This window comes from Panthera onca, chromosome B3 (assembly GCF_046562875.1).
Source record: "Panthera onca isolate mPanOnc1 chromosome B3, mPanOnc1 haplotype 2, whole genome shotgun sequence".
Classification (NCBI taxonomy): domain Eukaryota; kingdom Metazoa; phylum Chordata; class Mammalia; order Carnivora; family Felidae; genus Panthera; species Panthera onca.
Window position 1 is genome coordinate 54,506,835 of NC_138344.1, and position 13,055 is coordinate 54,519,889.

At 38.1% G+C, this 13,055-nt stretch overlaps 1 protein-coding gene across 2 annotated transcripts in view; it reads right to left on the reverse strand.

Annotated features, from left to right (window-relative positions):
• The window catches only part of GALK2 (galactokinase 2), a 139,768-nt gene that overhangs the window by 118,866 nt on the left and 7,847 nt on the right, over window positions 1-13,055 (reverse strand). Inside the window, exon 1 of one of the 2 annotated variants that reach the window (XM_060618584.3) lies at window positions 11,141-11,327. The exons of the other annotated variant lie outside the window; for it this stretch is intronic. Coding sequence (XP_060474567.1) covers window positions 11,141-11,193 — 53 coding nt within the window. The 5' untranslated portion in view covers window positions 11,194-11,327. Of the gene's footprint in view, window positions 1-11,140; window positions 11,328-13,055 lie in introns of those variants that run through there. 2 annotated transcript variants of the gene reach the window in all.

A 13,055-nucleotide genomic window follows, 5' to 3' on the forward strand; every position in this document is an offset into this window, starting at 1 on the left:
ATAATTACAAAATACTGGAAACCTAAATATTCTTTTATAAAAGAGTTTTGAATAAAGTATGGCCTATTTACAAAATGAAGTACTATGAAATTATAAGAAAAGAACAGTTTTCTAGAAACTTTTCTAGAAGCAGTTTCCAGAAATTTTTATCAAGTGACTTCTAGAATAATTTGTTATAAGAAAAAAGCAAGTGAGGGGGGCCTTAGTGGCTCAGTTGGTTAAGCGTCTGACTTCAGCTCAGGTCATGATCCAGTAGTTCGTGAGTTCAAGCCCCTCGTCAGGCTCTCTGCTGTCAGCACAGAGCCTACTTCAGATCTTCTGTTTTGCTCTCTCTGCCCCTCCCCTGCTCCACCCCCTTTCTTTCAAAAACAAATAAGCATTAAAGGAAAAAGAAAAGAAAAGAGCAAATGATATGCTGAGATGGCCTAGAATCATTAACAACCCAGTAGCAATGAGCATTCCCAATGTTCAGATCTTGGTTTCAAAAGAAACCAGAGCTCATTAAAGAAATTATTCCAGCACCAGGGCAGAAAAAGTACCGGAGAAACCTGAAACATCTTGCTGTGCCAGAAAGTTGGGAAGTGCTTAAACAATGATAGTGACATGTCAAGTCACAAGAGCTCACATAAGGAAACTCCCACTGCCCAAATATTGAAAATTTTGAGCATCAAAATAGCAATAAGGGTAACATATTATAACCCACAGAATAAAATAGAAACCAATGAGTCCACACTGACATAAATAAATGGAAGAAAAGGGAAACACTTCATTGCACTAGAATGCCAAATAATAAATGTTAAAAAAAAAAAAAAAAAAAAATTAAACACTAGAAAATCACCATTTGGTGACCATGATAGTAATAATTGATACTGGCAAGGGTCATCAATGGATGCTAAAACCAGTAAATGAAAGTTTGATAAGAACAGAATATTAACATATTCTTATAGTATTTCACCAAAATATCCTTAGTAATTATGGAAGAAAAGGATAGTAACTTTGCAGTGGAAAAATCAGGCCGGTGTCTCCTTAACCAAGTGATCCAAATGAACAGCATTGATAATGGGACAAATAGGCCTCGTGTGTCTCCTGATAATGATGTACTAAGAAAACAAAATTAATTTTTTAAGTATTCCTACCAAAAATGGATGAAGTGAATCTAATTGTAAATATTAGATAAACTCAGTATAATCATGACTCTTACACAGATTTTAAATGAAAATGTTGGGGCGCCTGGGTGGCGCAGTCGGTTAAGCGTCCGACTTCAGCCAGGTCACGATCTCGCGGTCCGTGAGTTCGAGCCCCGCGTCCGGCTCTGGGCTGATGGCTCGGAGCCTGGAGCCTGTTTCCGATTCTGTGTCTCCCTCTCTCTCTGCCCCTCCCCCGTTCATGCTCTGTCTCTCTCTGTCCCAAAAATAAATAAAAAACGTTGAAAAAAAAAAAATTAAATGAAAATGTTAAATATTTTACTTCTCTCATTAATGACAGAACCAGTATGATATTATAACCAGTTGAAGTAGAATCCAAAGTACCACTCATGTACAGTCAACTAAGGAATGCTGAAATGAATTTACAAACAGATGCAAACCGGCAAAACTGGTTAATAGCTGGGAGGTACAGTGAATCGCACTCCACCAGGCACAGTTTGCAATTTCTGTGGACAAGATTCATTTGCATTGCTCTCAGTTTTCTATGACCTACAGACCTGTAAACAAGCTTGAATATAACAAAAGGCTCCCAGCCACACAGAAATCAGGTAACCTAGAAGGGTATTTTGGGCAACTTCTGGTTCTCTTGGGATGTACCCAGTAATCTTCTGGTCTTTTTCAAAGTTTTTTACAATTTTTCCTACAACCCAAATTGAGAGATATTCTATAAAATAACCAATCATGAAATACAAAAGACACAGCAACTGTACCACAATTAAAAAAAAAAAAAAGATTTAGGGGTGCCTGGGTGGCTCAATCAGTTAAGCTTCTGATTTCGGCTCAGGTCATGATCTTGCAGTTGGTGAGTTCAAGCCCCGCATTGGGCTCTGTGCTGACAGCTCAAAGCTTGGAGCCTGCTTCGGATTCTGTGTTTCCCTCTCTCTCTGCCCCTCCCCTGCTCACACACAGTCTCTTTCTCTCAAAAATAAATAAACATTAAACAAAAATTTTTTTTTAAGATTTAAAAGACAACAACTAAATGCAACATGTGTCCTAAATTGGATTCTGACCAAGAAAAAAAAAAGGTCTTTTTCTATAAAGGACATTAGTGGGATAATTGGTGGTACTTTGAGGCCTGTCAATTAGATAATGCTGTATCAGTATTAATTTCCTGATTTTGATCATTGTGTTCTGGTTATGTTGGAAAACATCCTTGTTTCTAGGAAACACACTCAAAATTTTAATATCAAAGAGGCATCCATCATGTCTTCAACTTAATCTCAAACTATTCAGGAAAAAAATGTAACAGAAAAACTGATGATGCAAATATGGTAAAATGCTACCATTTGAGGAATCTGGGATAAGAGTAGACAGTAATTTTTATACTATATTTTGACTTTTATGGAAGTGTGAAATTATTTCAAAATAAAAAGTTTATTTTAAACAAAAGAAGCATTTACTGATGCTTTACTAAGCACTCTACTTAGAAAGAAAATTAATAATAGCTCTCTAGGGATTATAAAAATCTGGCAGAAAAGATAGTTAAGCTAAAAAGTACAATACAGAGAGACAATAGAATGATAAGCCAGACAAATACAGTCCTTTGGGAGCACAGAGAAAAGATATTTCTCCCTACCAGGGGGAATGTGGATGGTAAAATAAACCTAGAAGGGAGAGCATAAATTCGGGAAGGCTCCTCAAAGAGATAATAGTTAAAATGAATTTTAAAAGATTTTAAAAGATGATGTTAAACAAATGGGATGGGGTGATGCATTCTAGGTAAATGAAAAGACCCAGCATGCTGCATTCAGAAAATTATATTTAGGGTTTTTAATACATCAGAGGAAGAGGCTGGTGGTAATCAAGCCCCAGATCTTAAAAGGCTTGGTATACCATATTGAGGAACCTGGCTTTTAACCCATAGACAATGGATGTGAATACACATTTAAGGATGAAGTGATATTAATCACACTTGATCTTAGCCAAAAGGCCGAGAAGCGATGGAGTGATATTAATCAATTTCACACTTGAAAACGTGATCACACTTGAAAAACTCACGTTTTCAAGTATTTGAGAGATGGGTTATAGGAAGGCAAAGCAAAAACAAAGAAATCCAACAGATGGCCATTTGTAGTAAACTAAGAGGAAGGGCTGATGGGGACAGAGAAGGGTGAAAATTAAATTAAGGTGATATTAAGAAAGTCAAATCCATAAGAATTGGTGACCAATTAGAAGTGGGAGAAAGTGAGGGGGCGCCTGGGTGACTCAGTCAGTAAAGCATCTGACTTTGGCTCAGGTCATGATCTCACAGCTTGTGGGTTCGAGCCCCACGTTGGGCTCTGTGCTGACAGCTCAGAGCCTGGAGCCTGCTTCAGATTCAGTGTCTCCCTCTCTCCCTGCCCCTCCCCTACTCACACTCTGTCTCTGTCTCTGTCTCTCTCTCTCAAGAATAAATAAAACATTTAAAAAAAATTTTTTTAAATAAGAGGGAAAAAGTGAGAAATAGGGAGAAGCATATGATAAGTATTAGCTTTCTTGCTTCCATAACTACACTAGCCTCAACAGAGGTTCAAGTTGTTTCGCTTGTGAAAATCATATGCAGACAAACTTCAAGTTCTGCTGAACACAAACAAGGTGGAGTGCTAACAGCAGAGTTAGAACAAGACTCCTAAAATGTGTTTTAATAAAATAATTTTGAGGTACCACATGTGTCATTTTCCCAGACTATCTCAGGAAGGCAGCCTGTCCATGCCTTCTTGTAACTGCTCAGCACTGGAGGCTTACCATTCAACATTCCTCCCTTTGAAATTCAAATGTATGGAGGCTATAGAAGGAAACAAGAAAAGTATATCTAAGAATAGAAAGAACTGAAGTCTACAGTGTTTTTCCAAGCTTCATACTTAATCCTCTAATAATGAAGGAGTATGGCTGTAATTGGGGAAGTAGCTGTATTTTCCACTCTGGGTTAGTCACCAGCGAGACTCCATCTCTTAAAATGTAGTCACTTAAAGTATTGCCCACCCCTGGCCCCCAGAAGAGTACAATGAACATTTTCAATGTGAAAATAACAGCTCCTACAAAGATTACACTGTTAAAGGCAGAATTGGCCAAAACATTACCACACAAATTGCTGAATCTGGTGCTCTGAAGGCTTTTGACTTAAAATCCTTATTTGTTTGTTTGTTTGTCAGTTTGTTTGTTTTAACAGCAGTTTTAGTAACAGAACTTGAGAAAAAAATATGACTGCAGTAAATGAAGTGGATTTTACTCTATGGATTGATTCTCAGAGGACACTAGGGTGACCATTAAGGCTAGACCATATGCAGAGATGAAAGAATTAAAATTTCAGGAGAGAAATGGGGTGCCTGACTGGCTCAGTCAGTAGAGCGTGTGACTCCTGATCTTAGGGTCGTGAATTCAAGCCTCACATTGGGTGTGGTACCTACTTAAAATAAGCTGTAAAAAAATTTTTTTTTTCAGGAGACATGTATCTTTAGTTTGCCATTGTGACCTTAGGCAAGTCTCCTATCCTGTCTGTGCTTCTGTTTTCTCTTCAATATCAGGATACCTAGTCATGGCATTACAAAAAATATTAATTTTTACTGCTAATTTAAGAATAATTGGTTAATATGTATTCTTATGGTGAAGGGGATCAGAATAATGCCACTCCGAAATATGCCATTTGACATAGGATTACTTTGAGCTGAAGGCAATCAAGAAACAGCAGACACCAGAGGAGCTCCTACCCTCCCTCCATCTGCTTAAAAGCAGGGCATAATTTCTCCCTTGCCTCTGTGAGGTTGTCTCTCCTCCCCTCTCCCACACCAAGAGAGGACTCATTATGAAGACCTCACTGACTGGGGTGTACATGAACAAAACTTACTATAATAACCCTTACCTTAGTAAGGTTTCCCCCATATAGTCCCACAACTCACCACCCCTAAAAGCCCAAACCGCTTTCCTTTGTCTAGTCATTTCTCACAATCTATCATCCTTTGTTAAAATGGTATATAAGCTCCTAGAACCAACAGCTTCTTAGGATTTCACTTTTTTTCTTAAGTTTATTTATTTTGAGAGAGAGAGAGAGAGCACCAGCAGGGCAGGAGTAGAGAGAGAGGGAAAGAGAGGATCCCAAGCTGACTCCACACTAAAGTGGGGCTCAAATTCATGAATCATGAGATCATGACCTAAACTGAGATTAAGAGTTGGATGCTTGAGAGATGAGCCACCAGCTGCCCCAGGATTTCACTTCTTTTCTGTGAAGCCCCCTGTGTGTGTGAAATAAACCTTTTCTCCTGTTAATCTATCTCTTGTCAGTTTAACCCTCAGAGCCCAAGCTACTAAACCTAAGAGGGTAGAGAAAAAGTCTTTCCTCCCTTATAATGGTAATTTATGTGAGCTCTATGACTCACTTTCCTCAAATACAAACTGAGGATAATAACAGAACTCACAGCAAAGGTTTGTTTTGAGGGTTTTAGAAGCATGAAATAATTATTAGTTATTATTATAACTGTTATTTTGAAAATTTAATAAACATTAAAAATGGCATTTCAAAGTATAGATAATTGTTATTAAAGGGGGGGAGGGTTAATCCTACTTCAATCCTTCCACCACAATAAATTCCTCCCGATCAGAAATTCAAATGTAAAAATGAAACAATAATTATATTAGAGATCTTGGAAAATAAAATCATGATGGTGACAATAAAAATAGTAGATGGTGGAGTGCCTGGGTGACACAGTGGGTTAAGCCTCTGACTTTGGCTCAGGCCACGATTTCATGGTTGGTGAGTTCGAGCCCAGCGTTGGGCTCTCTGCTGTCAGCACAGAGCTCGCTTCAGACCTTCTGTCTCTGTCTCTCTCTGCCCCTCCCCAGCTTGTGTGCATGTACACGCTCTTTCTCTCTCTCTCAAATAAAAAATAAAAACATAAAGAAGGAAAAATTGTTTTAAATTGTAGATGAGCTGAATAGTAGAATGAAGAGCTGACGAACAAATTAGTGAGCAAGATAAAGCTGAGGGAAAGTAGATATTAAAACCAAGTTTACAATTATTTAGAATATAACAAAAATTAGGGATTTATATACCAAAACTTGTAAGATGCAACCATAATGGTACTGGCCTTCAGTGAATATAAGAAAATAAGAAATAATGAGAATAAATGAAGTATGCATATAGCACAAGAAACTAGCAATACAGAAATGAAAAGAAATGACTTAAAAGATAAACGTAGAATTTACCGAACTAGGGGGAAAATAGCAGACATGGTAAAAAAAATTACAAACTGGTTCTTTGATAAAAACAATAATGTAGAAAAAAGTTTTGAGTCTCACTATATGAAATCAATATGGGGCACGTGGGTGGCTCAGTCGGTTGGGCGTCCGACTTCAGCTCAGGTCATGATCTCACAGCTCGTGAGTTCGAGCCCCGCGTCAGGCTCTGTGCCAACAACTCAGAGCCTGGAGCCTGCTTCAGATTCTGTGTCTCCTTCTCTCTCTGCCCCTCCCCTGCTCATGCTCTGTCTCTCTGTCTCAAAAATAAATTAAAAAAAAAAAAATCAAAAAAAAATTTTTTTAAGTAAAATCAATATGAGAAATAAGAGACAACTATAGATTCAAAAGAGATTTTAAAAAATTTTAATCTAAACAAAGGGGTGATTTTTTTCTTCTTAGTACAAATTTCTAAAAGTTGACAGAAGAGAAACAGAAAAAGTAGTCAGAAACAATCCCCTTAATAAGGCCCAGAAAATGTTATGAGTTAGTTCAGCCAGACCTTAAAAGAAAGACAATTCTTTGTTTTTATAAATGGTTCTAACGGTAGAAGCTGTGGAAAGCCTTCCCATCTCATTTTAGGAGGCCAGAATAACCCACTTGCCAAAACAGCCCCCAAAAGCAAAATATAGGCTACTATCACTTGTGGAAACAGAGAAAAAGTAAATAGAATATTGGTAATGTTAATCCAACACACATTATTTTATAATATTTGTAACCAAACAGGAGTTTTTTCCAGGAATATAAAGATAGCACCAGGAAATCTATTGATGAAATACACTATTCTAACAGCATAAAAGGGAAAAACTATAATTCCATGATCCTCTCAAAAATATGCAAAAAAAAAAAAAAAGATTCGATAATCATTACTAATAATTTTTAAATAAAATTTAAAATAAGAAAAAAGGCCATGGACATGTTAGAAAAGAAAAAAAAAAATGTCCTAAATTTAATAAAGGCTATTTACCAGAAATAGTAAACATTTTATTTGATGACAAAATATTAGAAGCTTCCCCTCTGAAATCAGAATCAGGACAAAAGTGCTATCATTCAACACTGTACTAGAATACATAAAGTACAAAATGTCTACACAACAAAAGACATCATCAAGATAAAGGAAGAGTGCTAGACTGGGAACAATATATATATTACATACAAAACAACAAATGGTTTATATCCAAAACTACATACATTCATTAAAAAAAATCCTCACATACATAAAGAGTTCCTTAAAACCAACAAGAACTAGATAATATAATAGCATCTCTTTTTTGCAGGGCAATTTGGCAGGAACTATCAAAATTTTAAATATTTATTAACTTTGACCCTGATTCCATTTCCATAAATGAGCTTTAAGAAGTATCCACAAAAATGTTCAAAGATGTTTACTGCAGCATTGTTTATAACAGTGAAAAATTTGAAACTTTAATGTACATTCTAATAGTAGAGTGGTTAAATAAATAATGGTATTCATAGTATGAAATCTTCTCAGCTGTAAAAACAGTGAAATAAGTCTGTATGGACTGATATGCCAAGATCTCTGAGAAATATTGTTAAGTGGAGAAAAGTAACAGGAAAAACAAATATGATTTGACTTTTATGAATATAATGATACCACTTTTTTTTAATTTTTTAATCTTTATTTTTGAGAGACAGAGAGAGACAGAGTGCAAGTGGGGGTGCAAGAACAGAAAGAGAGGGAGACACAGAATCTGAAACAGGCTCTAGGCAACGAGCTGTCAGCACATAGCCTGACACAGGGCTCAAACTCACAGATCATGAGATATAATGTTACCATTTTTGTAAAAAATGGTAATAATGATGTAAAGATACAGTGATACTATAAGGATAAAATGATATTACAAGAATATAAACCAAATGGATAACTTCTTTTTTTTTTTTTTCTTTTTTTTTTTTTCAACGTTTTTTATTTATTTTTGGGACAGAGAGAGACAGAGCATGAACGGGGGAGGGGCAGAGAGAGAGGGAGACACAGAATCGGAAACAGGCTCCAGGCTCCGAGCCATCAGCCCAGAGCCTGACGCGGGGCTTGAACTCACGGACCGCGAGATCGTGACCTGGCTGAAGTCGGACGCTTAACCGACTGCGCCACCCAGGCGCCCCCAAATGGATAACTTCTAAGAAGGGAGTAAGAATTGGCAGCACAGGATAGGAATCAGAGACTATATTGAAGAAAGGAACTGTAGGATTTTCAAGCTTTAATGAATATATATATATATATATATATATATATATATATATATATACCCGAGAGAGGCGGGCAGAGGGAGAGAGAAAGAGAGAGAATCCGCACTCAGAGCAGAGCCCGACGGGGGGCTCAATCCCATGACCCTGGATGCTCAGCTGACTGAGCCACCCAGGTGCCCCAAGCTTTAATGAACATATTTTTAAATAATACAAATCTTTCATATTAAGAATGCATTCATGCAGCATCATTATTCATGGAGCCAAAAAGTACAAACAACTGAAATGTCCATCAACCGATGAATAAACAAAAATGTGGTGCATCATACAATGGAATACTATTCAATCATAAAAAGGATTAACATACTGATAACATGTTACAACATGGATGAACCTTGAAAACATTATGTTAAGTGAAAGAAGCCAGTTCACAAAACCCCACATATTACATGATTCCATTTATTTGAGATGTCCAGAATAAGCAAATCTATAGAGACAGAAATTATATTAGTGGTTGCTTAGGGCAGGGAGCTGGGGGTGATAGTTTAAAGGATACAGAGTTCTTTGGGGGATGATGAAAACATTCTAACTTTGATTATGGAAAGGGCTGTACAATCCTGTGAATATACTAGAAACCATTTAATTATAAACTTTAAATAGGTGAACTGTATGGTATGTGAATTATATATCAATATATATCAAAGCTGTTACAAAAAAAGAATAATAATCCAAGAAACCAAAAATTAATTCTAAAAAGAAGAAAAAGAGAAGACACACCACTGCTAAAAATGCAAAGCTAGAATGTGAAGCAGTCTTACGGTACAGGGAACATGAAAGATTAGAAGGTAGAAAAAAAGAGCTTCTATTTCTATTTGATATTTATATAAAAAGAATAAAAAAGAAATTAAGATTCCTGAAGTGTTTAATGTGGTTGACTAGTGCCTTTACTCAGATGGTCATGTGCCCTGTGAAACTGAAGAGTCATTCTAAAGAAACAGCAGGAATTCCCAAGAAGACAGTCTGGCCTTGGGGGCCTTATGCATTTTTCCCCCTTTAGCATATTGCAATATATGACCAGTTAGGCAGGTTTATAGATATACTATCTAGATTTAACTGAACTCATCCTGCTAAAATGAGTAAGTGGCTGAAACACTGCTTGAAGCTTATAACTGTATTTCATGCACAAATGAAAAGAAAGTGGCAGAGCACAATTATCTGACTGTTACTATGATCTCTTCAGCAGCTTGCACAGAATGATAAATATTAATATATACCTGTTGCATGAATGAGTATTATGGAAGTCATAAAAAGGCAAGAAACAACTCTAAGGAAACCTGGGAAACAATTCTTCACTTTTAGTGAAGTACATGTTACCACCATTCCCCTTCCCCCACAGGGTAACTATGGAAATATCAAGCATTATGATTAAATCATATCAAATGGAAACACAGAAGAAATTTATACATGGATATGTTTTATGTAAAAAACTAAACTTGACAAGGGTCAAGATTGTTTCCATATGACAAATTCCTTATGAATCTTATTTCACAACGTGTCCTAATTCATTCAAGTATGTAAGGGCAATAGTACCTCGCAAGGCCAGAGACATAGGTAGTCTAAAGCCCTGCTGGTCTCCATAACCAAAAAGTATGTTTCTTTTAGCTAACTAAAGACCCAATGTTTGCTTTCTTAAGGGTGAAAAAAGCATCTACAAGTTTTAGGAAGTTACAATATTATCAACTGTCACAGGACAGTGAGAAACCAGGAAGTAGGGAGAGCTAAAGGATTTAACGTCAGAGAAAAAAGTTAACAGGGAAAAACGTAAAAATTATAAACAGCAAAGGGAGACAGAAACCAAACTTAGAAAAGCCTACAGGCTAATATGTAGCAGGTTAGAGACTTCACTCTGAGATTTCTGGCCTAGGTCGGAAGTATTTCTACAAAGTATCTGCAAGATGCCCTCAAATGAAACGATCCTCCATTAGGTATCATTAAGCAAAGTTATCCTGTAGCTAGGTAGTGGCAGCAGATTAAGTCCGTAAGTGACAATTCATAGATTTTATGGTTTATTTAAAAGGATGCAGAAACCAAGGTATGGGAGGGTTGTTTGGAGGGTTTGGTTTGGGGCTTTTTGCATGTTTGTTTTTAATGAGTATTTTAGAAAGGAGACTTTAAAAAGCACTATCCGCCGGCAGGCAAGAAAAAGAAAGAAGGGGTTCAAAGTTAATTTGGGCACGTCTGCTAAAGCCCAGCACAAAGAGTGTACCACCTTCAGCAAGAAAGAGAAAAGAAGGATCTGCATGGATGAAGAAAAACGTTCAACCCTTGGTAGGAATCAGGGTGGAAAGTGTTTGCGGCGTGGTCTTTCTCTCAAGCCCAGCCGCGCGGCCTCAGAAAATCCCAGGGATTCTGTCCACTACCGGGAGCAAAAGAAGCCCCCAGCGAAGAGCCAGAAGTCCTGGACACTGTCTGCACCTCGCCTACCCGGGCGATCCCAAAACGCGTCATCTCCTCTCCCCCACCTGGGATGTTCTGCCACTCGGACTCGACGCGTGGCAGGGCCCTCCGTAGCCATGTTTCGCTAGATCCTTCTTTCTTCCAGTGTCAACTGGCGAAACCGAGCTCCCGAGGTAATCACGAGACATCTGCTGCAGGCGTCTTTTCTTCCGGGCGACAGCAGCCCTCACCCTGCGGAAATCCTGCAGCTCTGCTGAGGTGGCCGCTTCCAGTCGGCCCCGCCTACGGCTCCTCCTCCCTGGGCTCCAAGGCTTGGTGCCCACGCAGCAGCTGTCAGGTACAGCCGCCGTGCTGCTCAGCTCCGGGGGACCCGGGACTCGCGGGGGCCCCTGTGCCCAGCGCTTAGGAAGAAGCTAAGGAGGTTTATTTTCTGCGCCCTGGGGCTTAAGTCTGAGAATACAATCATAACCTATTGCCCCAGGTTGCTTTTTCCGTTCCTTTTTTTTTTTTCCTTCTTTTTAAGGGTTTTTTCTTTCATGACCAGCAGCTACACCCCTAAATAACACTAAATTGTTCAGTTATTACCTTTTGTGTGGATTATTTCAAAATCGGGTGGTATAAAATTGATGCAGCATTTGATTTAAACACTTTTGCTTATCGAGGCAATAAGAATGGAGGCATCAGTGGAACTTCCCAGAACACAATAGTGAAAAGAAGAAAATGCATGTCTTTTGGGGTGCCTGGGTGGCTCAGTAGGCTAAGCGTCTGGCTCTTGACTTTGGGCTCAGATCAGTATCTCACCGTGGGTGAAATGGAGCCCCGGGTCCTCTGTGCTTTCATTGCAGAGCCTGCTTGGGATTCTCTCTTTCCCTCTCTCTCTCTCTGCCCCTCCCCCCACTTGCATGGGTTCTCTCTCTCTCTCAAAAAAAAAAAAAAAAAAAAAAAAAACCTTTTTAAAAAAGAAAGAAAATACATGTCTTTTAAACTGCAAGAGCCTTTGCATCTGGTTCAACCCCTTCATTTTTTCAGTTACCTAGAGAAATCCCAAATGCCCTACTCAAAAAGCATATCATTCCCACCCCATCATTCTACTGTATTTTTCTTTCCTTCAGATTTCTCATAAGTTCCATATATTTATTTTCTTTTGTACTATTATCTGTATCACCATCTCCACCATCACTACCACTACGACAAAGTAAGCAAGTTGAGGGTAGGAACTGTATATCTAGGTAGCACCTGGCGAGATGAACTGAATGAACAACTGAAGCGTGAAGTGACTTCCTAAGGCCACACTCTTAACTGGTAGCAAAGCTTGAATTGTCAATTGAGCACTGTCATTGCTGCTTTAGTTCACAGGGGAATCATGCGAGGGTTGATGCAAAACATAAAGAACTTACAGAATTTCTGAAAGGAAAGAAACAAAGACAAATTTGGAATTACAGTATAATTATGCCTGCTCCCTGCTTTGCCTCCACACCACACACCATTCTGAAAAGTAGGTGGTTCATTTCATAAACCTAGGATGTATGGTCACCATTTTGGGTGGGAATAAAATCAAATGGGCATTAGAGATGCCAAAATGGCAAACAACAATAACATTGCTAAAAGTGTGTAATTGTATTTTTACAAGAGACATTTTTTACAAGGTCAATGTCAGTGTAAGGAATGAAAACTAACATGCCTCACATCCTTTCTGCACATTCCTCCTATGGCAATTTTAGAGATAAAAGATGCAACGCAGTATAAAGCATTCTGAAGGGTTAATATGAGTAGTTGATTGAGTTAAAGATAAAACATTTATTAAGTTCTCTGTAAGCACCATGCATTTACAACCCATCATTTTTTTCCAACTGAAGAGACTGATGTAGATTAAAAGCGGCACTAACTAAGCAAGGCCATCAGTCTATTAGATGGGAATGTAATGAGATCATGCAAACTATTTATCAGAACTCCTCTCAGGAAAGAGTGGGTATTAAATGT